Source organism: Hypanus sabinus, chromosome 3, assembly GCF_030144855.1.
Source record: "Hypanus sabinus isolate sHypSab1 chromosome 3, sHypSab1.hap1, whole genome shotgun sequence".
NCBI classification, from domain to species: domain Eukaryota; kingdom Metazoa; phylum Chordata; class Chondrichthyes; order Myliobatiformes; family Dasyatidae; genus Hypanus; species Hypanus sabinus.
Genome location: NC_082708.1, coordinates 55,781,337 through 55,808,635, shown reverse-complemented (window position 1 = coordinate 55,808,635; position 27,299 = coordinate 55,781,337). Strand labels below are relative to the sequence as shown.

Genomic DNA, 27,299 nt, shown 5'->3' with positions numbered 1-27,299 from the left:
CTATTCCCCACTCTGGCCACTTCCATCTTCTCATCTGCCTATCACTTTCCCCAGTACCCCTCCTCCTTCCCTTTCTCCCATGGTCCACTCTCCTCTCCTATCCAATTCCTTCATCTCCAGCCTTTTACCTTTCCCACTCACCTAGCTTCACTTATCGCCTTCTAGCCATCCTCCTTCCTCTCCCCGCCCTCAACCTTTTTATTCTGGCATCCTTCCCCCTTCCTTTCCAGTCCTGGTGAAGGGTCTTGGCCTGAAACATCGACTGCTTATTCATATCCATAGATGCTGCCTGACCTGCTGAGTTCCTCCAGCATTTTGTGTGTGCTTCTCTGGACAAAGAGTTTACACACAATTACAATATAACAGCTGTAAGGAGAATCAGGTAGTAAGGAGGTACAAATGGTCTGATCTGTTGGGCAGGAAAGAGGAAATGAAATTTAAGAGGCCACAGCCTCAGAATGGAGGGGTGTCCTTTCAGAACAGCGACAAAGAGAAATTTCTTTAACCAGAGAACGATGAACCTGTGGAATTCATTGCCACAGGCAGATGTGGAGTCCAAGTCTGTATGTATATTTAAGGCAGAGGTTGATAGCTTCTTGATTGGTCAGAGATACGGGGAAAAGGCAGGAGACTGGGACTGAGAGGGAAAATGGATTAGCCATGATGAAATAATGGAGCAGACTCGATGGGCCAAATGGCCTAATTCTGCTCCTATATCTAAAGAAGAACTAGTAAATGATTTGGGAGAAGAGAATCAAGGCAGGAGGAACACAATAACCAGAAGGTTATTGAGATAACTGAGGTATCCTTGACAATCCGGACACAGATACTTAACTCATTAACAGGAACCATACCAACACATCTCACTGTCAACCAACATATTAACAGCATTCCCATCCCCCTAGAATCCAACTGAGCTTTGAGAGGAGATTGGCACTTCTTTGTCCACTAATGGGCAGGCAGCATATCCTCCACCAGGAAGTTATAACAGGATCAGACCACCTTCCTTTAGAATCAGACTCAGGTTTAGTATCAGACATACAGTATCTTGTGAAATCTGTTGCTTTTCAGCAGCATTACACTGAAATCCATAAAAAATACTATAAATCGCAATGAGAAATATATATTAAAAACTTAAATTTAAAAGACAGCAGAAGTATTGAGGTAGTATTCATGGGTTAGTTCATTGCCCATTTAGAAATCTAACAGCAGAAGGGAAGAATTTGCTCTCGAAGTTTTGAGCATGTGTCTTTAGGCTCCTGTGCAATGTCTCTGTTGGTATTAATAAAACGAGAGCATGTCCTGGGTGATGGGGGGAAGGGGGTTCTTAACAAAGGATGCCGCTTTTTTGAGCTATCGGATTTTGATGCTGGGGGGGGGGACTGGTGCCCATCATGGACCTGTCCGGCTTTCCAACCCTCTGCATCTTTTTCCAGTCCTGTGCAGTGACCCCTCTATACCAGACAGTGATGCAGCTTGTCAGAATATTCTCTACTGTACACCTGTAGAAATTTGTTAGTCTTTGGTGATATGCCATATCTCCTCTCATGAAAATATTGAGGCTGACATACCTTTCTTCATAATTTGCTCAATGTGACAGGTCCAAGATTAGCCAAGATGGAAAAGCAGGTGGATCACAGCTGAATTTGGTTTTCTGTTCTATTATATCGTGAGTAGTTTTGGGCCCCTTATCCAAGAAAGGATATGCTGGCATTGGAGCGGAGGTTCGCAAGAATGATCCTGGGAATGAAAGGGTTAAAGTATGAGGAGCATTTGATGGCTCTGGGTCTGTAGTCACTGGAGGTTAGAATAATGAGGGAGAATCTCATTAAAACCTACTGAATATTGAAAGACCTCGATAGAGTGGTCGTGGATGTTTCCTATCACGAGGGAGTCCAGGACCAGAGGGCACAGCTTCAGAATGCAAGGACAACATCCCTTTAAGAAAGAGATGAAGGGGAACTTCTTTAGCCTGAGGGTGGTGAATCTGTGGAATTGATTGCCACAGATGACTGTCAAGGCCAAGTCATTTGGTATACAGTCGGCTCTCCTTATCTGTGGTGGATTGGTTCCAAGATCCCCCACGGATAACAAAAAAATGCAGATGTTCAAGTTCCTTTTTTAACCTGTCTCAGTGCAGTGGTCTTTAGGACCCAGAGGAACCCCGGACTTTATTTAACCTGTCTCAGTGCGGTGGACATTAGGGCCTGGCAGTGCAGCTCTGAATCCACAGTGTTTCTGTTCACGAAAATAACCACGATCACGATTGAAAATAAGGTGGAAGTAATAAAGCGATCAGAAAGAGGTGAAATGCCAGAGGGGAAGATATTAATGAACTAAAATGTTAGGTTTAGAGCATTGTCCTGAACTCACATAGCAATAACCTGAGGCTGAGATTGTTGATCCCTAGCAGCCACAGACATCTTCCTCTGTGCTTGTTGTACAATACGAGCATATGCACATATACATTACGAATGAGAGTAGGCAACGAAGTCCCTTATGCCTGCTCTGCCAGTCTGTACAATCATACATAATCTGTCTGTAACCTCAACTCAACATTCCTACTTGCCATAGTAACCTTCAACTGCATTGTTTATCCTAAATCTATTTACTTCAGCCTTAAAAATATAATAAAAATATTTGATGGCTTTGCCTTCACTAGCATTTGAAGAAGGAAGGCCCAAAGACTTATGAACCTTTGTAGAAAATATTCACCATCTCTGTAGGAAACCCATTCCCTTTTTCTTATCTAAATCTCCTCAATACTGTATGCAACTTAAATCGGACTTAATGTTTTTTCTCTCTTTCTTTTCCCCATCGGATATGTGGTCATCACAGCGAAATGTTAATGTTATTTCTCTTTCCCCAGAAAATGCCTCACATTCACAATTTTCTCTTTTTATTTTAGACTTCCAGCATTTATGGTTTTCTTTTATTTTCACTTCTTGAAGCAAAATACCTGATTAATTTTCCTAGCCCTTCAAAACATCTTTGCTAAATACCTTTGAAACCCTTACTGTTGGTTTTTCTGCCAAAGCTCCATATCTTATTTTAATTTTCCCTGTCTTTTAAAGCATCTACTGATTCATTGTTGTTGTTTATGTTCTACCCGTCCTTCAGATCTGCCACCTGTCTTTTCACATTTGTGCTCATTTTTTGATTGATATCCCACTTTTAACAGCTTTAAATTTTGTTAACCATATATGGTGAGACCTACTCTTGGAATTTTCCTTTCTCATTCTATTCTGTGTATTTCTAAAAATCTATTTGAATACAACTGCATTTCAATAACTTTATCCCACTGACCTAAATTTCCACTTCAATGTAGGTATGTTCATAGTTGTATTTATGTAAGTTTAAAGCACTAGAGTTCTATCCCTCTCTCTGAATAGATATTTCTACCATATTAGGATTGCTGCTACCTGGAGATACCTTCATGATAAGTATTGACCTTAGTCAATGGAGAATTGTCTTCTTGATTCCCATTGGATCAATTTTATTTTGGCTTTTTGATGTCACAATTGGTCTATTCAGCTATTTTCACTTATCTGCGGAATCCAATTATTTTGTCTATATTGGAGCGGCCTTTGATGGAATGGACAGTGGTAGAGTGGTTATTTGAAGCCTTTGCTCTTTCAGTCTTCATCAAGGAAAGCCTTGAGTGAGAGACAGCAATAAAAACTGTAGGTAGGTTTTTTCCAGTTTATTTATTGTTTCCTTCTTTATACTGGCACAGTTAGAAAATAGAGTTGCCAGGCAGGATAGTTGAATATTCACCTTGCGGGATGTGGGAAGGCAGAGAGACCACCACTGTCCTTGGTGATTTCATCTGTAGAAGTGCATCCAGCTGCAGCTTCGAACACTCCACTTTAAGGAGTTGGAGCTAAAAATGGATGAACTTTGGATCACTTGGCATGCGGAGGGGTTGATAGATAGGACATATAGAAAGCACAAATATACACCCTGTGTGCAGGACACAAGATTAGGTGACACTCAGAAAGGGGAAATGGTGAAACAGCCAGTGCAAAGTGCCCATGTGGTCATCTCCCCCAACAAGAGGTATAAATGTTGGATACTGTTGGGGGGGGGGGGGAGATAACCTAGCAGAGAAAAGTCACTGCAGTCAGATCTGGGCCGTTGAGTCTGACTCTGTGACTCAGAAGGGAAAGGGGGAGAAGTGGTGAGCTGTGGTGATAGGGGAACAGTTAGGGAAACAGAAAGAAGGGCCTGCGGATGAGAATGAGATTTCCAGATGGTATGTTACCTCCTGGGTTCCAGGGTGGGACATCTCAGATTGAGTCTTCAGTGTTCTTAAGTGGGAGGGTGAGCAGCCAGAGGTCGTGGCCCATGGACATGCCAATGATAGAGCTAGGAAGAGTGCTGAGGCTCTGCAAAGTTAGTTCGGGGAGTCAGGCGCTAAGTTAAATGACGGGACCTCCAGGGTTGTGATCTCAGGATTGTAACTCATGCCATGTGCTGGTCAGGCCAGAAATAGGAAGATCATACAGTTTAACATGTGGTTCAGGAGTTTGTGTAGGAGGGAGGACATCAGCTTCTTGGATTATTGGGCTCTCTTCCAGGGAAGGTGAGACCTGTACAGAAGAGACAGGTTTCAACTGAACTAGAGGGGAACCAGTATCCTAGCAGGAAAGTTTGCTACTGCTACACAGTGTTTTGGGTGTGGTTTAATTTAGAAATGCAGGGGGATGGGGACCAGAGTGCCAGAACAGACAGTGGAGAGGTCATGATGACAGATGTTTCAGCAGGTTTCAATAGGCACATTTAATGTCAGTGAAATGTATACAAAATATATCCTGAAATAATTTTTCTTTACAAACAAACATAAAAACAGAGGAGTGCCCCAAAGAATGAATGACAGTTTTATGTTGGAACCCCAAAGTCCCCCTCAGCTCCCCCCTCCCATGCATAAGCAGCAGCAAAGTGATGACCCCCCCCACAAGCAAAAAAGCATCTTCATCCTCCACCGAGCACTCAAGCACGCAGCAAAGCATCAATAAAGACACAGACTTGCAGTACTCCAAAGACTACTCACTCACCCAGTAATTCAACATACCACAGGCGTCCTCTCTCTCCCTAATAAGGGAAATGGAGGTGTCCCTGTTTCACAGAGAGGAGACATAACAAAACAACTCGTTATGGTGTAAAAAGTCTGTTGTATCATTTTTTCTGAGCTCTGTGCCCAAAGAACTCGGGTCTCTGGGCACACACCCAGCAGCCAGCTCACTGCTTTCGATCTTCCGTATACTCCCACAACACATCAGGCGGCGGCACCGACCTCGAATCTGCCCACCTCCAGAGCCTTGAAAATCCAGCACCCTGAAGGCATGCTACTCTTCCAGGCTGCGTCCTTGGCAAATTGAAAAGCGACTGGTCTTGAGGCCCTGAGAGCAGGTCCCATTTCCCCAAAGAACCAAAGGCAATGTGTAACTCCAGTTCAGGGTCTTCAAAAGAACCCTGAAAAGGAAAAATAGAGATATTAAAGATGGAAATAGAGCTGTTTCTGAAGATGCAAGCAAAGGAGTCGCCGTTAGATGCCATCGTCCGAAGTTTCACCCTTCGATGTTATTAAGACCTCAGACAAAGTCAGGAATCAAAAACTTGAGCTTGGTGCAACTGTTGTTCTGAGCTGCATATATTTCAATGCAAGAAGTATTGTAGGAAAGACAGAATCAACTTGTGGCATGGTTCAAATCTTGGAATTATGATATTGTAAGCATTAGTGAGACTTGATTGCAGGACAGGCAGAACTGGCAGCTGAATATTCCAGGACTCCATTGGTTTTGATGTGACAGAGCGGCAGGGATTAAAGGAGGAGGAGTGGCGTTACCAGTCTGGGAAAATGGCACGGCAGTGCTCAGTCAAGACAGACTGGAGAACTAGTCCAGTGAGGGTTTATGGGTGCCACTGAGGAATAAGAAAGGTATGACCATGCTAATGGGGCTATATTATAGACTGCCCAGCAGTCTGCAGGATTTAGAGTAACAAATTTGTAGAGAGGTTGCAGACTGTTGCAAGAAACATTAGATTGTTATTGTAGGTGATTTTAACTTTACATGTATTGACTGGAACTCCCATATTGTAAAATGATTTGATGGGATAGATTTGTCAAATGTGTTTAGGAAAGTTCATTTAATCAGTACATAGAAGCCCCACTGAGAGAGTGTGCTATACTTGAGAGGGGGCAGGTGAGGGAAGTTTGTGTAGGGGAACACTTTGCACCTAGTGATGATAATCTAGTGATTATTGTGATCAAAGTAAAAATGCAAAAAGATTGGCCCGATCCGCAGGTTGAGATTCTAAGTTGGAGAAAGGCCGATTTTGATGGTACCAGAAAGGATCTGGCAAGTGTGGATTGAAACAAGTTGTTTCCTGGCAAAATTGCACTTGATAAGAGGGAGGTCTTCAAAAGTGAAAAGTTTGGAGTATGAAGTTTGTATGTACCTGTCAGAATAAAAGGTAAAAATAACAGGATTAGGGAACCTTGGTTTTCAAAGAATATTGAGGCCTTGGTTAAGAGGGAAAAAAAGATGTAGAGCAGGTATAGGCAGGTAGGAACACATAAGGTACCAATGGAGTAGAACAAATGCAAGAGAACACTTCCGAAAGAAATTAGGAGGGCTGAATGAAGACATGAGGTTGCCCTAGCGGACATTGTGCACAAGAATCATAAGGTATTCAACAGATATGTTAAGAGCAAAAGGATCACAAGGGGAAAATTGGTCCTCTGGAAGATCAGAATGGCAGTATATACGTGGAGCCAAAAGAGATGGGAGAGATCTTAGATGGATTCTTTTCATCTGGATTTATGTGGGAGACAGACACAGACTCTAAAGAAGTGAGGCAAAGCAGCAGAGAGGTCATGGACCCTAGACAAATTACAGAGGAGGATGAGCTTGCTGTCTTGAGACAAATTAGGGTGAATTAATCCCCAGGACCTGACAAGGTGTTCCCTTGGACCCTGTGGGAGGCGGGTGCAGAAATTGCCAGGGTCCTCACTGAGATAGTTAGATCATCTTTAACAACAGGTGAGGTACCAGAGAATTGGAGGAGAGCTAATGTTGTTCCACTGTTTAAGAAAGGCTCTAAAAAATAAACCAGGAAATTATAGGCTGGTGAGCCTGACATCAGTAGTAGGAAAGTTATTAGCAGGGATTCTAAGGGAATGGATAAATGAATATTTAGATAGATATGGACTGATTAGGGATTGTCTGCATAGTGTTATGTGTGCTAGGTCATGTCTAACCAATCTTATAGAAATTTTCAAGGAAGTTATCTGGAAAGTTGATGTAGGTAAGGCAGTGGATGTTGTCTACATGGATTTTAGCAAGGTATTTGACAAGGTCCTACATGGGAGGTTGGTCAAAACGGTTCAGTCATTTGGCATTCAGGATGAGGTAGTAAATTGGTTTAGACATTGGCTTTGTGGGCAAAGCCAGAGAGTGGTAGTAGAAGGTTGCTCCTCTGACTGGTGGCCTGTGACTAGGGAGTACCGTTGGTATCAGTGCTGGGTCCACAGTAATTTGTCATCTATATTAATTATCTGGATGATATTGTGGTTAACTGGATCAGCAAATTTGTGGATGACACCAAGATTGGGGGAGTAATGGAAGACTATCAGAGCTTGCAGCAGGAGCTGGACCAACTGGAAAAATGAGCTGAAAAATGGCAGCCGGAAATTAATACAGACAAGTGTGAGGTGTTGCACTTTGGTAGGGCCAACCAAGGTGGGTCTTACACACTGAACAGCAGGGCACTGAGAGCGCCATAGAGCAAGGGATCTTGGAGTGCAGATCCGTAATTAATTGAAAGTGGTGGCATGGGCAGATAGGGTCAAAAAGAAATCTTTTGATACATTAACCTTCATAAATCAAAGTGCTGAGTACAGGAGATGGAATGTTATGTTGCTGTTGTATAAGACATTGGTGAGGCTTAATTTGACACATTGAGTGCACTTCTGTCACATACCTACAGGAAAGATGTAAATAAGGTTGAAAGAGTACAGATAAATGTTACAATGATGTTGCTAGGATTGAGGGACCTGAGTTACAAGGAAAGATTGAATAGATTAAGAATTTATTCCTTAGAACAGAGAAGATTGAGGTGACATTTGATAGAGGTATACAAAAATTATGAGGGTTATGACATCTTCAGCACAGCTTTGTGGGCCAAAGGGCCTGTATTCTGCTGTAGGTTTTCTATGTTTCTATGTTATGGATAGGGTAACTGCAAGCAGGATTTTTGCACTGAGGTTGGGTGGGACTAAAATAGAGGTCATGGGTCAAGAGTGAAATGTAAGAAGCTTAAGGGGAACATAAGGGGAAACTTCTTCACTCAGAGGGTCATGAGAGTGTGGAATGAGCTGCCAATGCAAGTGGTGTATGCGAACTTGATTTCAAAATTTAAGAGAAGTTTGGGTAGGTACATGGATGGAAGGGGTGTGTAGGGCTATGGTCCATGTGCAAGTCAATGGGACTAGGCAGTTTAAATGATACAGCGTGGACTAGATGGACAAAAGGGCCAAACTGTGTTGTATTTTACTATGACTTTATGATTCCAATGTTTGGAGCAAGATGGCAATACGTTTTGTGACCATAGGTAAGACAAATCTGTGCATTGGTGCATAGTTATTGAGGGGTAAATGTTGTTCGATAGTGTTTGTAATCTTCTATCAGTTTACTGATGACTCAGCATGGACTAATGGGGAACTACATATACCTGTCTGGACAAGCACCCCCCCCCCCCCCCGCTGATTGCTCCTGTGGCTCCTCCCACAGACCCCGTATAAAGGCGATTGGAGACACAGCCCCGGCCTCAGTCTCCAGGATGTAGCATGGTGGTCAATTGCTGCTTGTTCTTTCTTCCAGCCAATAAAAGCCTATATCTCGCCTCACGTCTCTGAGAGTTATTGATGGTGCATCAATTAGATTCAATGCATTTCTTGTGGTTAAGATGCTCCTGGACAATTTTCCATATTGCTTGATCAAAGTCAATATTGTAGCTGCACTGGAAGACCTTATGTACAGGTATTTCAGAAGGGAAAATCTTTAATCTTACAACTGCATCATCCCATTGTTTTCACTATATTCAGTGCTTTAGCAATTGTTTCTTTCACATGTTATGTGAAGTGATTCAAGTTGTCTGTTGACTGGTTTCTGTGATGGTCAAGCCTTCAGAAAGATTATGAGATGACTAATCCATCCCCGAAGATTAAGACCAATGCATCAAGTCATGTCTTGTGTATTCATGAACAGGACTGTGTCACTGCTCTTGGAGCACCCTCCTTCATTTTAATTCCCACCATTATTCATGACTGGATGTTGTGAGAATGCAAAAAGCTTTAGTCTGTTGCTTATGTATTTGTACATGTGAGTATCTATATTGTAGCTTCATCTTGTCGAAAACCAATTTTCAATTTCACTTTTTGGCATGGTTTTTACTCTTGTTATGTAGCCTGAGTTGACCTTCCTTTATTAAAATGGTGAAATTGTTTGACCTTAAGCCTGCAGAATATAGAGACGTACAATTTACATTTTGATGATGCCCCACAGATTCCAGTTTTGATCTGCCAAACCTGATCAATTGAACTTTTGTGGACTCAGTGGCTCCTTTAATAGCTACACCCGTGCACCTGCTCAATAATGCAAAAATCTAATAATCAGGCAATCATGTGGCAGCAACCTAATCCATAAAAGTAGCATGCAGACGTGGCCAAGAGGTTCACTTGTTGTTCAGATCGACATCAGAATGGGGAAGAAGTTTAAATTTAACCATGGAATCATTGTGCCAGACGAGATAGTTAAAGTATTTCAGAAGCTACTGAATTCCACATAAAACATTCTCTAGAGTTCACAAAAAATGTTGTGAGAACAAAAAAAAACATCCAGTGAACAGCAGTTCTGTGAGCAAAATTGCCTTGTTAATAAGTGAGGTCAGAGAAGAATAGCCAGACTGTTTCAAGCTGACAAGAAGGTGACACAAAAAATCACGCATTACAACAGTGATGTGCAGAAGAACATCTCTGAATGCACAACACATTGAACTTTGAAGTGGATTGGTGACAACTGCAGAAGACCACACCAGGTTCCACTCCTATGGCCAATAAAGTGGACACTGATTGTACTATCATGCAACAAGAAAATCCTTCTGACAATGCTGAGAATGCAGTATCGTATAGATCCAAACATTCCTTGTCCTCTTAGTACCTATCAGGAAGCTTACTTTTGATCCTCAAGCAGAATGTTAATTAGCCCAATAAACATTTTTGGAGGGCAGAACTGCCCAGAATGGTGTCAAAGGTCATGCAGTATTTGGGAGGGTATCACCTGTGTCTGTTGTTGACTTAAAGGAACCCATGTTCGTAGCTAGACTGTTTTAAGTGGTACGCCAGCTCAGTTTTCACAAGATTGACCGCAGCCTCAGAATAGAGGGGCACCCTTTCAGAACGGAGATGAAGAGCAATTTCTTTAACCAGAGAATGGTGAATCTGTGGAATGCTTTGCCACAGAAAGCTGTGGAAGCCAAGTCTTTATGTATATTTAAACCAGAGGTTGACAGATTCTTGGTTGGTCAGGGCATGAAGGGATACAGGGAGAAGGCAGGAGATTGGGCTGAGGGGGAAATTGGATCAGCCATGATGAAATGGCAGAGCCGACTCTATGGGCCAAATTGTCTAGTTCTGCTCCTGTATCTTATGGTCTTATGTGTGCCCTCAGATTCTGAGTCAAACCGGCCAAGATTCCTATCCTCAGGGTTATTCCAAGCTGCTGCCACTGAGCTCTGCCATATCTCACAGTTTGTGGCTTACATGTTTAATGAGGTCACCCACAGTTGAAATTCAAGGAGAGGAAGACTTGTACTGCTGCTAATATGAGTAGGCAGATTTTTCACAGGGAAATCATCTGCATTGCAGGCCTCCCCCAGTGTAGAAATTCACAAACCTCGCTCACATTCTATTACTCCTTACAAAGCTCTTCCTGCAAGGACATAGCCCTGAATGTTACTCTGCCACCACTCCCTGTCCACCAGCCTGTCTAAGCTCTGAGAAAGACGCAAGCATGGGATGAAGCAGCCAATCTAAAAGTGAGGGTCCAGGCCTGTCTAATTACCAATTAATAGTTTAAAACTCAAAACAAAACTACCCTTTCACTGGTGACACATGCAAAACTTCAGGGTAGGGTCATTAGACCACTCATTAGCATGCACAGGAAGCTTGTTACCAGCTGACACCAGACATACATCAGATTCCAAATGTTGCCATGAAAATTGATGCTTTTTATCCTTCATTTGGGCCCCAAAACATATATATAGCATTGTCTAGTTATGCACCAAGCAAGTTAGCTGTGGGCCATATACGGTATCTGCATAGATCAGACTACATAAGTTACTTGGTTGTTACTACATTGCACCTGTTTTCTGTCAACAAAATAGACACACCAAAATTAAATTTATCTCTTGTGTATCTTTAGCCTGCTAGGTCCATAAGATCCGGTGTTCTGGGCAGACACATAGCTGTTATGAGGGTATTGGCAAGGAGGAAATGATTTTGTTGAAACACAGAGGCAAAGTTCTTTCTTTATGTTATTTTAAAGTGTCCAGAAACATGACAAAGAATCTTATTTGTGAATTTAACATTCGGGCAATCAGGCAGGAATATGGAGTTGAGACCAAAGGTCAGATTAGCTCTGGTTTTATTGAATAACTGAGAAAGCTCAAGCATTCACCTGATATACTTCAGCTTCTGTGTCCTATGTCTGTCTAAGGTGATTAATATTCTCTGTGTCTGAACTATAAAGCCAGACTTGACATTTACTCACATGTTAATGTCAGATTTTGAAGCAGTAAACCAACTGAAGGGAAATAATGACATAGATGCAGCATCTCCTGTATGGCAGCTCATACTGTACTTTCCTGTCTCCCACTACGTCTTATATACAGTATGTTTTCCTCGAAACTCCAGGCTCCTTCTTTAAACATGCTGAGCGAATTAATGATGAGGTTTCTTCCCCACATATCTGTTGTTGAAAGTAAACATTGTTTCCTCTGATCGTTATTCAGCCAGATATCAGCAGTAACTAAAAATAGCTTGCTTACAGGTGAAAATGAGTTGTACTCACTTCTTGTAAACTCTCTATTGTGCTTATCATCTTCGAAAAGGAAAATTGGTGTATGAGTCTCACAGACTCATGTATTCATTTGTCTTTCTAAAAGCCTCCTGAATGCTACTATTTTTCTGTTTCCACTAACATCTCCGGCAATGCAATTGGTCTATGCTGCAGTTTATTTTCCACTTGACCTAACTTTGTTTTTGTTTTTTACTTCTCTGTCTTTCATTTTTATCCTTGCCTTTACTGTTTAGATATTCTGAACGGATGGGTATAGATCATGTGCAGGCAGAAGGGATTAGCTTAATTTACCATCATGTTCAATACAGACATTGATTAACATAAGGAAAAGCAGTAAAATGACAGATCCCAAAATCCAAATACTCATTATATCTGAAACCACAAACCAGGAGCACAAACAGTAAGTATAATTGATAACGATTATGGAAGTCAAAGGAAGAAATTCAACATTCACAGGTATTTGATTTTTAGGGAGGACAGGGAAGGAAAAAGTTGTGGATAGTTTTGTTAATGGTTGATTGGTTGGTTGGCATCTGCCTGTCTCAAAGGATTATGGGTGATGATCATCATCACAAGCCTGGATGGAAGGTATGGAGAACCTGAGATACCCAGTCATCAAGATTCTCCTCTCAGCCTCACCAGTACAGTCCAAAGGAAAGCTTATGAAGCAATACGTTTGGCACCAGCTTGGCTCCAGGAGCTACCAGAAGGATGTTCAATGACATCCAACAACTTTAGGGGCTCCACTCCAGATTTGCTGTCTGGGTTTATTCCTGACCCTTTTCTTTCCTGAGTCTGCCCACAAGGCAGTGGGGCTGTTTACTCATAGCTGAGGATCTGGTTCATAAGCACCAAGGCGTGTCCACACACCGGTGGGACAGTGTGCTTTGTCTGCAGGGGCCATACGCTCTCCCTGTCCTCTGTGGTTCAGCCTGAGTCTGAAAGGAATTCAGTTTCCGTGTGTTGCCAGTGAGGAGGCACTGCATAAGGCTTGCTGTTGGAAAGGCTATGTACTGGCAGGGTGAGGCTTAGACTTTCTGCTTTCCTTCTTGCAAGACTGCTGGCCAGCAATGGGAGCTGAAAGTGAGAGCATGGCCCACTACACCACCACACCAGAGGCACCACAGCAACCATTTTGTTTTGTTAATAATGTATGAAATAAGCACGATTGTGACTAACGATTGAGCCTGAGAAGTTCATTTGGGTGGAGGAAAAAAACAGCAAATGAAAGAAGAGAAGCAGAGAAAGATGCTTCAGGAAGAAGGTACAAGAGCCTCAGGACTCACACATGTTCAGGAACAGTTACTAACGCTCAACCATCAAGCTTTTGAACAAAAGGGGATAACTTCACTCATCTTCACCTGCCACATCATTGAAATGTTCCCACAACCCATGCACTCATTTTCAAGGATCTTATGCTCTCGCTATTTAATTATATTTCCTTTTGCACAGTTTTCTTCTTTTCTGCACTCTGTTTATAGACCCTAGTGGGGTCCCTCATTGATCCTGATATAATTACTATTCCATAGATTTGTTGAGTATGCCCACAAGAAAATTAATATTTTGTATATGGAGACATATATAAAAAAGTGTATTTTGTACTTTGAACTTTTGAACTTTGAGTAGTGCATCAGCCACCAAACAGTAAGAAAGAATATAGATCAAGAAGTAATGCAGTACACAAGGTGTAGTGGCTATCCTTAATTTTCATGTGGTTTAGGTAGGACACATGGGAAATAGTAGCTACATCTTATTAGTATTATAGATATAGTAGAATTTGTGATAGTTTTCTAAAGCAATGATTGTGGGGCTAACCAGAGAACAGGTTATCTTGAATCTATCTATGTTCAAAAAGACCAGTAAAATAAATGATTTCAGAGAAAAAAAAATCTGTTTGGAAGGAGTGATCGGAAGACAACAGAATTTAGCATTCAACTCGAGTGGAAAACTTGAATTTGAAACAATTGTGTTAAACGTAAACTCTGAGGATTATAATGGAATGCAAATTGAGAGCCTGAATTGAACTGGCAAATTGTTGAGATGGAGGAGTAGATAACACAATAGATCTGCATTGGCGGATGTTAAAAGAGTCAATTCATTATTCCAAGTGACAATATATCCTAATAAGGAGGAGAGATTCTAAGCGGGGCTTGAGAAGTGAGTAAGAGGTGAATAAATCTAAGCAGGAAACTGCAGGTGCTGGAATTAGGAACGAAAGAAATCTGCTCATTTACTTGATAAAATAGTGACATCAGGATGACAGAAATGTTGGACCTTGAAGATGCACATTATGCTGGATAGGATAAATTCCGGGAAGATGTTTCCCCTTGCGGAAAATTTTAGGACAAGGTGCCATTTTCTCAGAATAAGCAAGTACACAGTTAAGACTGAGATTAAGTAAAATTTCTTCAGTCAGATGCTTTGAGTCTTTAGAACTCTTCATTTCAGAGAGCTGAGGAGGCTAGCTCCTTGAATATGTTCAAAGCTAAGACAGATAGGTGATTAAGTAATAAGGAAATCGGGGATATGGGGATATGGTGGAAAAGCTGGAACAGCTGTGATATCATTAAATACAGTTATAAGTTTGAAAGTTCACACAGTTCTTATTTCTAATCATCTTTAGTTTAAACCCGAAAACTATTTTCCCTGAACTTTTGGTTATTGTTGCCCATTTTTGGGGGCATTAAGTGTGTCATTCCAGCATCAAAATGCATTCAGTCCAGTTGCATGAATGATCCTGAAACCATTAGCTCCACATCAAGGTGTACCTGGCATACAAGCCTTACCCAATGTCAATGTATATATATGGACTATGCCCAGCTTTGCCATCTACAAGTTGCAGAACTCTATAGTGCATTACATGGCAAATGCTGAATAAATTATTGCTGATTTCAAGAGGCTTGTGCAAGCCATTTTCTGATGAATCAGTAAGCATCCCCTTTGGACATGACTGGAAGACTGAAAGGAAGGCAGACAGAAAGAGCAACCAACCAGAATTGAAGTGAAGTGGGCCACAACTGCCTGGGTAATTTGCACAGCATTGCATTGGATGTGTGTCACAGAAACAAGACTTTTAATTCTGCCTTTCTATGCCAGCGTTAATTTTTTATTTCCCTTATTCAAATATTTCAATGCATCCTCACTTGTCCATCTTCCCTTTTACACGATTTACTTTGACCAATCCCCATGGCTGAGAGCTCCAAATCCAACATTTCTATTGGGATCTTATTTCCAGTTCACTGGGAGTTAATACCATCTTGCCAGAAGTAGAACCTCCATGGACACATGAAATAATCTGGGAGTTGTTGACTTTACCACTCTCTCTCCCATACTCCCACCAGTCAAAAATATGAACCATATAAAAACTGTTACACTGTTTTAATATTAGTAGCAGGACGTTAAAGTCAATGTGATTCAGTTCTCTGTAAACATTTGGGAATTTAGAGAAGTTTCACAAATATTGTAGAATCAGTTCAAATGATTCCATTTTGCATATGTTTGCATATTTGTATTGCAATGTTTGTAGTCAGTAAACACAAGTTTTCACTATTGGCACAATACTTCATTTTGTAAATACCCTGTCAATGCAAACACTCAGCAAAGTGGTTTTTGTGGCCAATTTAATGAAAGTTTGCAATGACTAGAAACTTGAGAGTCTGTAAATATTAATATTAATGATCAAAGAAAATCTCTAGGAATACCTGCAAAGCACTTAAAAACATTGACTTTACTAAAGGCATTGTATGAATCAAAATATCTTTAGTGATGATAGTACACTTATAAAACATGTTGGAGATAGTTTATAGTCTTTAAAATGTGGATTGATATTTTATTATATGTTTACAACAACTGTTGTGTGCTTACACCTTACTTAGAAAAATATCATAATATTTGCATATGTGCCAAATTGTTAACCAGTATGGAAAATAATTACAGGTTTAGTCTGTTAATTTACTGTCTTAAACCTTCTTGACTATATTTGGGGTCTTGTATAATTATTTCTTATTCTGATGAACCAGTGCCATTTTCATTCAATTCACTGTTAATTCATGTCTCCTTTTCCTAAATTTTCCTTCTAGTTCTAGAATAAAAGCCAACACATCAGGGTGGCTCGCTATGACTTCCACTGCAATCTTTTCATCATCTTGGACAATTCTGAGCTTTCTATCTAAACTATCTTTCTATTTTTTCATATGAATACATTTTCTTCTTCTTGGACATTATCTTGTGATTATGGCTGCCACGCTTCCAGTCCACCTCTGTAGGTTTAAACATTGAATAGCAGCTAGCTGCCTGGTTAGGTGAGCAGGAAGTTTCTAAGGTTCATTCTGACACTCGTACAAGGTATAATGAGCCCAATGCACCACTCAAGCTTCTAAATTCAATCCTGAATGCTGTTTCTCCACTCAGAAGGACCATGAGCCAGGGATTCCAAAGAGATTTTATATTTTGTCAAGGAGGCTTTGAGTACATCCTTTAAACTTTTCCTCTGTCATTCCTACAAGAGAACTTGTACCAGGAGTTTGGTGTTGAGCATGCAAATAATATTTTTATCATCTTAAAGTATCTAAGTCCTCAGTACTTGGGATGGTGGCCTGGGAGAGGACACTGGCATTGCCTCTTGTTCTTTCAATTAATCTCCAAGAGTTTGCAAAAACAATCTTGATTTTGACTAGGCAATATTTGTGCCATAGCATCTCCAAGCTAGATTTCATAGTATTTAAGTGGACACTAAATATGTGGAGGTGTAGAGAGATAAAGTACAAAAGCAGGTTCTTCATACCAGCGACCAGCAAGTACCCATTTCATTCTCCTCACATTCTCTGACCTAAATGTAATCTCACATCTGTGTTATCATTTGTAAGTTTTCACTCCCTTCCTATCACTTTTCTACTTAATTTTGCATTAAAATGTTCAAAGTTTCATTCTCCATTGCTCACTGAAGAAGACTGCTCTAGAGATTCTTGATACTCGGAGAGATTTTTTTAACGGTATTTCTCTTAAATGGACAATGCCTTAACTTTGAATCATGACCCCTAATTTTACATTCCTCAACAAAAGGAAACACCCTGTCCATATTCACCTTGTTAAGTCCCTTTGGGACTTCATGCGTTTCAATTTTTTTTTACTCAATTTCCATCAATACAATAACCTTTCCATTATAGCAGTATTCAGCATCTACGCATATTCAAAATGACGTTCTGCTTTCAGAAGATGATTAACCATAAGGAACATTTCATCCTTTCCAAGTATGCTGTGAAGGACACCGATACTTCATTGCATATTTCTCGCCTTCGATTATAGCCTGCTTTGCTAGAGCTGATATTTTGTCTCATTTACCATCTTAGCAGCAATGCTGCTACACTCATTTACTCACCCAACCTCATTATTGTGTGTTTAACTTTTCTGTTCAGCATTTCTGTGCTACAAACCATCACAATCTTTATTTTATTCAATTGTCCTAAATGTTGCAATGTAACCTAATGATGTAACCATCGGAGCTACTTTCTCTTCATTTCACGTTACAAGAACACTGAAGCCCTTTGGCCAGTACCATTGATCAGTATTGCCAATAGGTCATTTAGAAAAAAGACTCTTTTTTGTACTGTACATATTGTTTAACTAAAAATTAACAGTTATAGTAGTGGTCAATGAATCAGAGTTACAATCTTAAAGAAATCTAAAATATCGGTATTCCTGCTTTTGTTGCCAGCAGCACACATATGATGATACCTTTGTCATTCACATACATGATTTATTTATATATCTATAGACAAATGTATCACTTTCACTATTTTATTTTCACAGGATCCTAATGCCAGCTTTGATTTCAATGATTACTTCGATGAAAAGCATGATCCAATTCCAAATTCTATGAATGAGCAGAATGGGTAAATATTTCAAGTAATTCATTAGTATCCATCTTAAAGAAAAATGTATTTTAGTAGAATAATGTGAAGGACATAGCAGTGATTATATTTATTAATGGAAAGAAAACAGTAGCAAACTTACTAAGGTTACTAATAATTAAAAATAAAAAGTGGATTAATTGCAGAAACTCAAAATGGATGCAAGAACTGTAGATTAGTATGACTTGTAGATTTCTCAGTAGTAGACATTTAGTATAGTAAAATGGGGAAGGGTAATACTGATGTCCTAAGCCCCAAATCTTGCTGGACCAGACCCACTGCCCACAAATACCAGCGCAATCTCTCCTACATATTTAAATCAAGTTCAAAGGTCTATCCGACACCTTGGCTTTGGATAATGTATTGTAGAGATCCTGCCCCTAAATGCTCCTGGATGGGCTGGGGGAGGGGGGATTAGGTTTTGTCTTAAGTACAACTATCATGGATTTTAACAGTTTATAAATATCTCCAACATTCAGATCTGTTAAAATTAAAATAAGGTATTAAAGAATAATACATATCATTTGATTTTAAAAAAATTAAAAATATTCAATTAATGGCACATGAAACATTCAAAGACTTTAAACTAAAGCAAAATAGTTGAAAAAATTTAGATTTTCCCTTGATCTCCTTAACTATTGGAAGGAAATCCCATTGAAATCAATGGGATCGTGTGCCTATGTTCTCTTTTTCAGGAAGTGTTGAGACTCTTCTTCAAACTAAGACAAGCCACTTGATACTGTCATGATTGGAGCCGTTGATCTGTGTGAGAACTACCTTTCTAGGAGCAATTAAGATACTTGTGGCCATGATTTCTTTTTCTCATTATCCCCCCCACCCACCAGCCTCTCTCAGCTGTTTCTAGTGCCACCGGCTGCATATCTGTATTAGTAACGTATCAGTAAAATAGGTAGATAAAGCAAAGTTATCATTGCGCATGGTGACATATATGTACTTCAATAGTAAATTGACTTTGAACTTCACCTTGGACAGGAAGCAGCAGAATCAGCAGAAATGCAGTACACTCAATGGTATAATGCAAAGGAGAGATCCAACAGCAGCTTAATGATTCTACATGAAAATGTGGAGTTACACCAGAGCTGCGGAGGATTTTTGAGCTGATCATTTGTTGGCCTACAGCTAAGTGCACCAAAATTTGATGGACAATATCAACTAGCCAAGGGGCCCTCACGGTGCATTTACCTTGCACTTGTTCTCTATCACTTATGGACAAGGGCTGTCCTCTATCTATCTTGCTCCTGATTCCATGATGGACTCAAATTAAAAGAAGAACTCATTTCTAAGATGAGAGAATTGTTGCTATCTGCTACAGACTGAGCGGGCATTCAGCTGTCCCTCTCCATGCCTTGAGGCACATTGGTTGGTAATCCTGGCTTTTCTTTAGCATTTTTCTGTTTTTTATGAGGCTGAGTTGCTAGCTTGACGTTCAACTTTGCACAAATTCAGGACCACTGGGCTTGAAGCCTGATGCAGATGTCAGTACACTACCAATCGGCAGACCTTCAGCATCCCCAGTAAAGCTCCTTCTGTCTGCACATTGCATTACATTTCGGAAAGGTTCTCACAATAAATTTCTGAACAGTCCATGAACTCATGAAAACCACTTTGCTCTCTTTTTCACAACTTTTATATATTTCTTATTGTAACTGACCGTAACTCCATTCATTGCAGTGTACTGCTGCTGCAAATAAAACAAATTTCACAACATATATCAGTGATAATAAACCCGACTCTGATTCTCATTCATAATTAATTGTCAGTCGTTGCATTCTCCTCAAGCTGACAATCACACAAGTTCAGCAATGTCCATCATCAGTGGAGCTGGAGGAGAATCAAGGGGCAGGGAGGAGATTGGATCACTTTCAGAACAGGGTAGCAGGGAGAAACTGCAATAACATTATTCTTTCAGTGTAAGAAATGCGGAATTTTGCTTCTCGGACAACAAAGCTTTCCTGCCTGTATACACAAAAGCCATGTAGCATTTAGGCATGAGATAATACACGAGCACTAGCATTAGCTACACATAACATTGGATAATGACTAACTGGAACAGGGGAGAATAAGCACTGCCCTTGGCATTTGATAGCATTACCTACATCAACATGCTGGAGGTTAACATTGACAAGAAAAATAACTGAAACAATCACATACTTACTGCAGTTAAAATGGAATTGGAAAACACAAGTATACTGTAGATGCTGGGGTCAAATCAAGACGTACAAACAAGCTGGATGAACTCAGCCGGTCGGGCAGCATCTGTTGAAGTGAGCAGTCAACATTTCGGGCCAAGAACCTTTGTCAAGACAGAAGAAGGAGGGAGCAGAGGACCTATAAAGGTGGGGGGAGGGTGGAAGGTGCCAGGTGAAAAACCAATCAGAGGAAAGATCAAGGGGTGGGGGAGGGGAATCAGGGAGGGGATAGGCCAGGGAGGTGAAGAAGGAATGAAAGAGGAAAGCACTATGGGTAGTAGAAGAAGGCAGAATCATGAGAGAGGTGATAGGCAGCTAGAAGAGGAGGCAGACTGAAAGCGGGATGCTGAGTTCATCCAGCTTGTTTGTACAATGGAATTAGAAGCTGGACCTTCTGTGGAGCAAGATTCAACTCCTGTTCTAATGTATTTCTAACATTTCTAAGAATTCCAAGAGTGTGATAGAAGATAGAGATGCAGGAGACTGATTGCAGACCCACCTAACTAGGTAGAACAGAGAGAGAATTCCCTTGGTCCTCACCTTTTACCTCACTAGGCTCCGCATTCAAGATATCATCCTTCAGCATTTCCATCAACTTCAAGAAGATTCCACAAGGCACATCTTAACCTCTCCCCACATTTGTGGTTTATGCACGGGACAGACTTCGTATTTGGTCTGTTCATCTCCTCCCCATCCCCTGGTATTTTTCCTGCGATAGCAGGAAGTGCACCACTTATCCCTTCACCTCCTCCCTCATCATCTTCTAGGACTTAAACACCCTTCCAGTGATGTAGTGAGCCTTGAGCCTCCTCCAATCTCATCTGTTACTTTCAATGCTCCCAATGAAGTCTCATCTACAATGTTACCATTTTTACTTCCCTCCAGATCAATGTCCTTATGGTTATCTGAAATTTAATTGGACAAAGCAGCTGCATTCTGAACCCACAAACACTACATCATGATTTTGCTCTTTTTGCATTATTTAGATATGTTTTATATTGTTATTATAAATTATAGTATTTTTATGTATTGTACTATACTGCTGCTGCAAAATAACATATTTCACAACATATATCAGAGATAATAAACCTGACTCTGAGTCTGGGAAACTGTGTCTTTAAGAGTAGGTCAGAGGTTAGAGTGACTTTGTCTGAAGACTCTGCACAGCAAAACTTTCATTTACATGGAAGAGTAGAGATTGAGCAACACTCAAGTCTAGAAGCTTAAGATTGATGACAAGACAACCACCTTGACTGGCCTGTTTGTAAGATGCTCTGTAGCAACTAATCTAATCAGGGTTTCTTTGACAGCACCCCCTCCTGAACTATAATGACTACCAACAACAACGAGAGGAAAAGCAAGTGTGTGTGAACAGAATCAAATGAAAACCCATGCTGATTTGAAAATGAAATTGGCATTTCTTGTCATTGTTAAGTCAAAATCCTGGAATTACTCATTTAACAGCATTGAGAACACATTCACCACGTAGCCTGGTCCAAGAAAACAGATCACCATTAAATTTGAAAAGATAATTAGGAATAAACATTAAATGTTGACCCTGCCAATAATATTCACACAGCAGATGTCCTTTAAAATGTGCATGTGTGGCTTCAGCTAGCACCAGCTTGCTTCAACTGGCCCCATTCACAAAATGGTCCTGTAGATTATGCATGAAAGGCAGCTGAGCATTGTGAGGTGACTGAATGCCGAAGTCTTTATAATGAGGTCAGACTTTGTTTGCAATCTGGACTCTGTCAAATAGCCATGAACTTATTGCAGATCATGACCCAGTTTATCTCCAATAAGCTTTTTTTTAAAAAACGTGGCGTCATTTTCTAAAATGGGCAGTTGATTAATACAGTAAATCTGGTGTCAGGTACTTGCACATGTTTGGTTTATTGGATGCTACCCCAACTGGCAATTGCTGTCATCACTGACATTTAGTTTAGTTTTAATTTAATGGAACAAAAACTAAATATCACCAAAGGCAAAGGCAGCCTACATTGGCTTCTGTAAACACTTCCACACATTTCAGCCTTCTTCCTGGCTGTCCCTTTATACTTTGTGAAGAACTTTGGCAAACTGCAAATCTCAAGCTAAACCATTTTCTACATCCGATCTGCTGCTGTTCTATTTCACTATTTACTTCTGAAATATCATGCATTTCTGGCCTACATTTTTCTTGGCTACTGGCCTCCAGCCCACATTTTTATTACCCCAGGACTCACTTTGACACCTTCCTACTTCTCCGTCTCCTAAATAAAATAAATATGACAAGCATAATTTTCACTTGTGAATGAAGGAATGAGGTAATGCGTGGCAGGTAAAGTGTTTCAATCAAACATAAAGACGTCCTTCAGTCTATGTACCCCATGCTGACTACCCATTTTCACTCACGCTTCTCTCATCCCACTTATAATGTACCTACACGTTAGAGTCTAGATACAGCAGTGGCCCAGGGAAATCACACACAGTAATAGGGAGAATGTGCAAACTCCACTCACAGATAGCACCCAATACATTGAAAATAATGAGCTAGATTATACTGGAACTGGCCCATTGCCCATACTCACCACTCTATGATACATCTTTTACATTCAGATTGTGCAACTCTTCACATCTGAAGAGTGTTGTGTGTGTGTGTGTGTGTGTGTGTGTGTGTGTGTGTGTGTGTGTGTGTGTGTGTGTGTGTGTGTGTGTGTGTGTGTGTGTGTGTGTGAGTGTGTGTGTGAATGTGGGTAGAGGTGGTGGGACAGGCGCTAACCTGCAAATCTAAGGTCCTGACCCTAGATCACCTGACAATTCAATGCAAAATCAGAAGCTTTTGAAAATTAATACCAGAAAATGCAATTAAAAATACAAACAAAATTTAAGAAGCATAAAAATACTCGCAAATAATTAAATATTATTAATTTGTTGCCCATGGTGTAAAGCCAAAGGTCAGATACAGTGCATGCACACCATCTCTTCAAAATGTCAGTGTTCTGTTGCTGGGCTCAGTGGTAAATCTAACAACAGAGAAAAAGCTTTTTGACCTTCGGCAGACTTCCACATTTCAAAAGACACTGGCAATTCTACATCATCCTAGATGTCAAGTGGGTGACAATTGATGTTTCTCTGTGGGGCGACCAGTTGGTAAACATGATTTATCCAACAATATTTCACTATGAAAAACCAATGGGGATAATATAAAGTGAATTGGTATAGTTCTGAATCATGTGTGAAAATGATGAGGGTTTGTGTGTGTAGTTATTTATTTATATCATATGTATATTACACAGACTCTGCCTTTGTGTTTTTCATGTTTCCAAGTCATGGAACTAAATGTGCTGGAGAAGTAGCAATGGAAGCCAACAATAGCTTCTGTGGAGTTGGTATTGCATACAATGCAAATATTGGAGGTAATGATTGTACGAACGTTTGTACTTTGGTGCCAAGGAAATTCTGAATATTGATTAATATTACTGTCTTTGTGCCATTGCCTTATTTCTATTAGAATAGTTTCTTTGTTAAAGGAGTGTGGGCAACAGAAAATCAAATACAAGTCCATTCTTGATGCAAACAGATCATAGAGATTTAGCACAAGTACCTTGCTATTTTCTTTGTGATTTTAGTAAAGCCTTTTATCAGCAACTTCCTAAATATAAAATCTGTATTTCAGCATTTCTAGCACAAATGGAATGCGCTACAAAATACTGGCTTTGGCATTAGACTTGGAGTTAAACAATGGCATTGCTGTGATTGGCTGTCACTCTGTGTGAGAGTTCTGCTACACTCCAGAACATTCATTTTCAACTTTAATTGCCTTTCTGTGTCACTGATATTGCTGCTGATGATGCAACTGTCACTTTCATTTTTAAATCAGGTTTGCTTTCTTTATTAAGGACTGTGAAACAGGCTATAACATGGAAAGTAAAGAAATTCAAAGGCAGTCCTGAACTCCAAGGTGTGCCTATACTAGATCCTACACTGTGCCATTTATCGCTTTAGTTCCCATTTCTCTCTCATGAAAGGAGATTTGGTAAACTCCAAGCAATGCTATTATAATATAGTGCAGAGGGAAGGAAGGAGATCCCGTCATTATCTTGTGTAAAGTTGCTTTGGGGAGCAGGTGGAGGGCAGCAGTGGTGTGTGGTGCGTTCACTAATGAGTAAGAGTGCAAATGTGCAATGCCTTTAACCTTCCTGAAATTAGTGGCAATGCATTATGCTGTACTCATTATGTATATCAGGCAGGCTGAGTTTCGAGAGTTTACCCAAATGTGCTCGCAGGAATCACAAACCACATTTATGGTCACACCTCATTTTGAAGCCCACAACTGTCAGCGCTTGTACCACCAGTGGCATACTCATCCAATAAGAGTTTGCAAAGAGACCGGGAACACATTCTGCTGATTACCCATTCTGCTTGCAGCTGTCCTTCTGCACCAATGGTAGTTGAACCATAGACTCCCCAGTAGGAATCTGTCCTCACTTATTCTGCAATAAAGATAGGAATAAGAGAGAAAGAAAAACAAATGAGACCCAAGCCACCTAGTTCTACCCTTGCAGAAGAGTGTTAGATTGTAAGTGTATTTTTGAGATATTTTCTGAGATTGGCTTTGTAAGCCTTTGCTTTGTTCTTTGGCTCAAGGCTGACATTTTATTTTTGTTAATTCTGCTCACATATCAAGTTCAGTACTGAACTCTACATTATTTGATTCTCAAATGTCCTGTGCTTTGAGTATTTTGTGTGCACTTGCTTCCTGTACTCCCCCGAGTCATTGTCATTGGACTGCAGTCAGATTAGGAGAAGTATGGCCCAAGTCAATGGTCATCCGTAAGTTAAAGCAAATGTTCTCCATCATGTCCTGGCAATGGAAACAACCTTACTCTTAATTTTGGTCTGCTTGAGCTGCTGTTACGTGGAATACTTATGGGGAGAGAAAAGGATTACATTCTTGCAGTCTACAGGAAGAGTAAAGGTCTTCATGTCTTCATGTCCCACTGTGAGGCATAGTTAATACTAATCATTATGATCATTTCCTTTATGTGTACCATTAAATGTTGAATGATAGCACGTCCTCTCAACAGTGGTCTGACATTCTTTGCCATAGTGTGTTATCTTCTCCTGCAGGAGGAATCCATGGTGTTAATTAGCTGCTACAGGCACAGATTCTGTAGTTGACAGCTTTCAGGATTATTTATTGTAACAGTGCATATCAAACATTAAGGACCTAAAATGTGAAAGTTCACTGGTTTTATTGTGATCTTTCATCATGCGAGTATTGTTTTCATGTTTAGTTGTTATTGTCTATCCCAAGCAGCCCTCGTGAAGCTGATGGTAAGATGCAAGTTTCTGTCCATGCTTTGAAGGTACTGCCACAGTCATAGCCATTTAAGGAGCAAAGACTCTGAGCCAGCACCAATATTTATTTTATGTCAGGATGTGTGTGAACTCAGGCCCTTGCATTTGCTGTCCACCTATTGTGGATCCAGGATGTGCTGTTAAAGAAGGCGCACAAGTTGCAGCAGTGCATCCTGTAGATGGTACACAGTGTAGTTTCAAGCCACCAGTAAAACAGATTTTTAAAGGTAGTAGATGGGATTTCAGTTAAGTGGGCTGCTTTGTTCAGGATGGCATTGAGCGTTCTGGGTATTACTGGAGTTGCAACGGTCTTAGCAAAAGGAGAGTACCCGGTATTCCATCACATACCTGACTTACCCAGTTGTTAATGGAAAAAATTTGGAGAGTGTGGAGGTGCATTATTAATGAGAATGTGTGTAACCTTTGACCTGCTCTTATATGTACTGGTCCAGTTAAGTTCCTTGTGAGTTACGCCTGATAGAATATTGATTGTAATCAATTCATTGATTGTAGTATCATTAAATATCAAGAGATGATAGGATCTTTTTCCATGATGTTGATTGTCATTTATTAGCATGTACGTTATCCAGATCTTGCCATGGATGGGCACAAACTACTTGCCCAGATTCTGTGTAAACAACACAGTTAGTTAATTTTCCACTTTGTGAAGAAGTGTGTATTAAAGAGAGTGGGCATATTTAATAACCACTTCCATTGACTATTTGTTTAAATATCCAACACTATTCACAACTTGATGCAGTAAAACTATAGAATTTTGATCTCATATGTTGCTAATTGTATTATTCAGATTTTGAGATATAATTTTAAGCATATCTAGTGCTGCTCTTGGCACGTTCTTCTATCTTCCTTAAAGAGCATGGATCAGTCCCCAGTCTTGATGGTCATGGAAGTACCAGGATTTAGGTTTGAGTTATATTCTAGTAGAATATAGTTCTCCAGCTTTTGATATTTGTCAATGTTCATGAATGTCCACATTTCATTTACTGGATGTTATCTGAAACTGTTTCATTTAACATGGTGGTAGTGCCGCATATTAAGACAAAAACCATCAGTACAAACATATGACTACGCAAAGATTTTCATTTGCAAGTGCACTTGCCCAAGACAGATTTCTGAGGACAAGGTCAAATTGGTTTAGTCCTTGTGTTAGTCATCTCAACACCTGCCAAAATCCAATTTTTCTTGAGGACTTAACTATGTGAGTAGCAATTAATTCACTATTGGTAATGGGTAATGATGTTCTCCATTCTGTGTATGTTTTTAGTTGTTGCTTCTCCCCAGAATATTCTCCAAGTGGTGTTCAATATGGAAGAGTACAGAATTATCAACTGAGAAAGAGAGAATAGCTGGCTCTCAGCCAGTAATTTTATTTCCTTTATTTGACAGAATGCAAAGAGATTTCATGAGAACTGATGTCAATGAAGACATGCCACAAAGTTGCTCCCTCCCAAATGACCAACACTAGCTCAGATGTGTTTATCCTAATGGAAAACTCTCTGATAATGGTAATAGGATAGAGTGGATCTCAGATGAAAGGCACAATCCCTTTACAATTACAATTTTAGACTATTGTTTAATCTTCCTCTGCTCTCCCAGTTCTGACAGGTACTAGGTAGTAGTAAAAATACAATTGCAGTGCTTGAGGAGTCTTTGTCTTGTCCAAAATAAAT

General features: G+C 40.2%; 1 protein-coding gene across 1 annotated transcript in view; it reads left to right on the top strand.

Moving 5' to 3' along the window:
* The window catches only part of LOC132390902 (PC3-like endoprotease variant B), a 786,805-nt gene that overhangs the window by 483,188 nt on the left and 276,318 nt on the right, over positions 1-27,299 (top strand). Inside the window, exons 11-12 of the mRNA XM_059963438.1 lie at positions 17,952-18,034; positions 23,575-23,663. Of these exons, the coding sequence (XP_059819421.1) occupies positions 17,952-18,034; positions 23,575-23,663 (172 nt within the window). The remainder of the gene's footprint in view (positions 1-17,951; positions 18,035-23,574; positions 23,664-27,299) is intronic.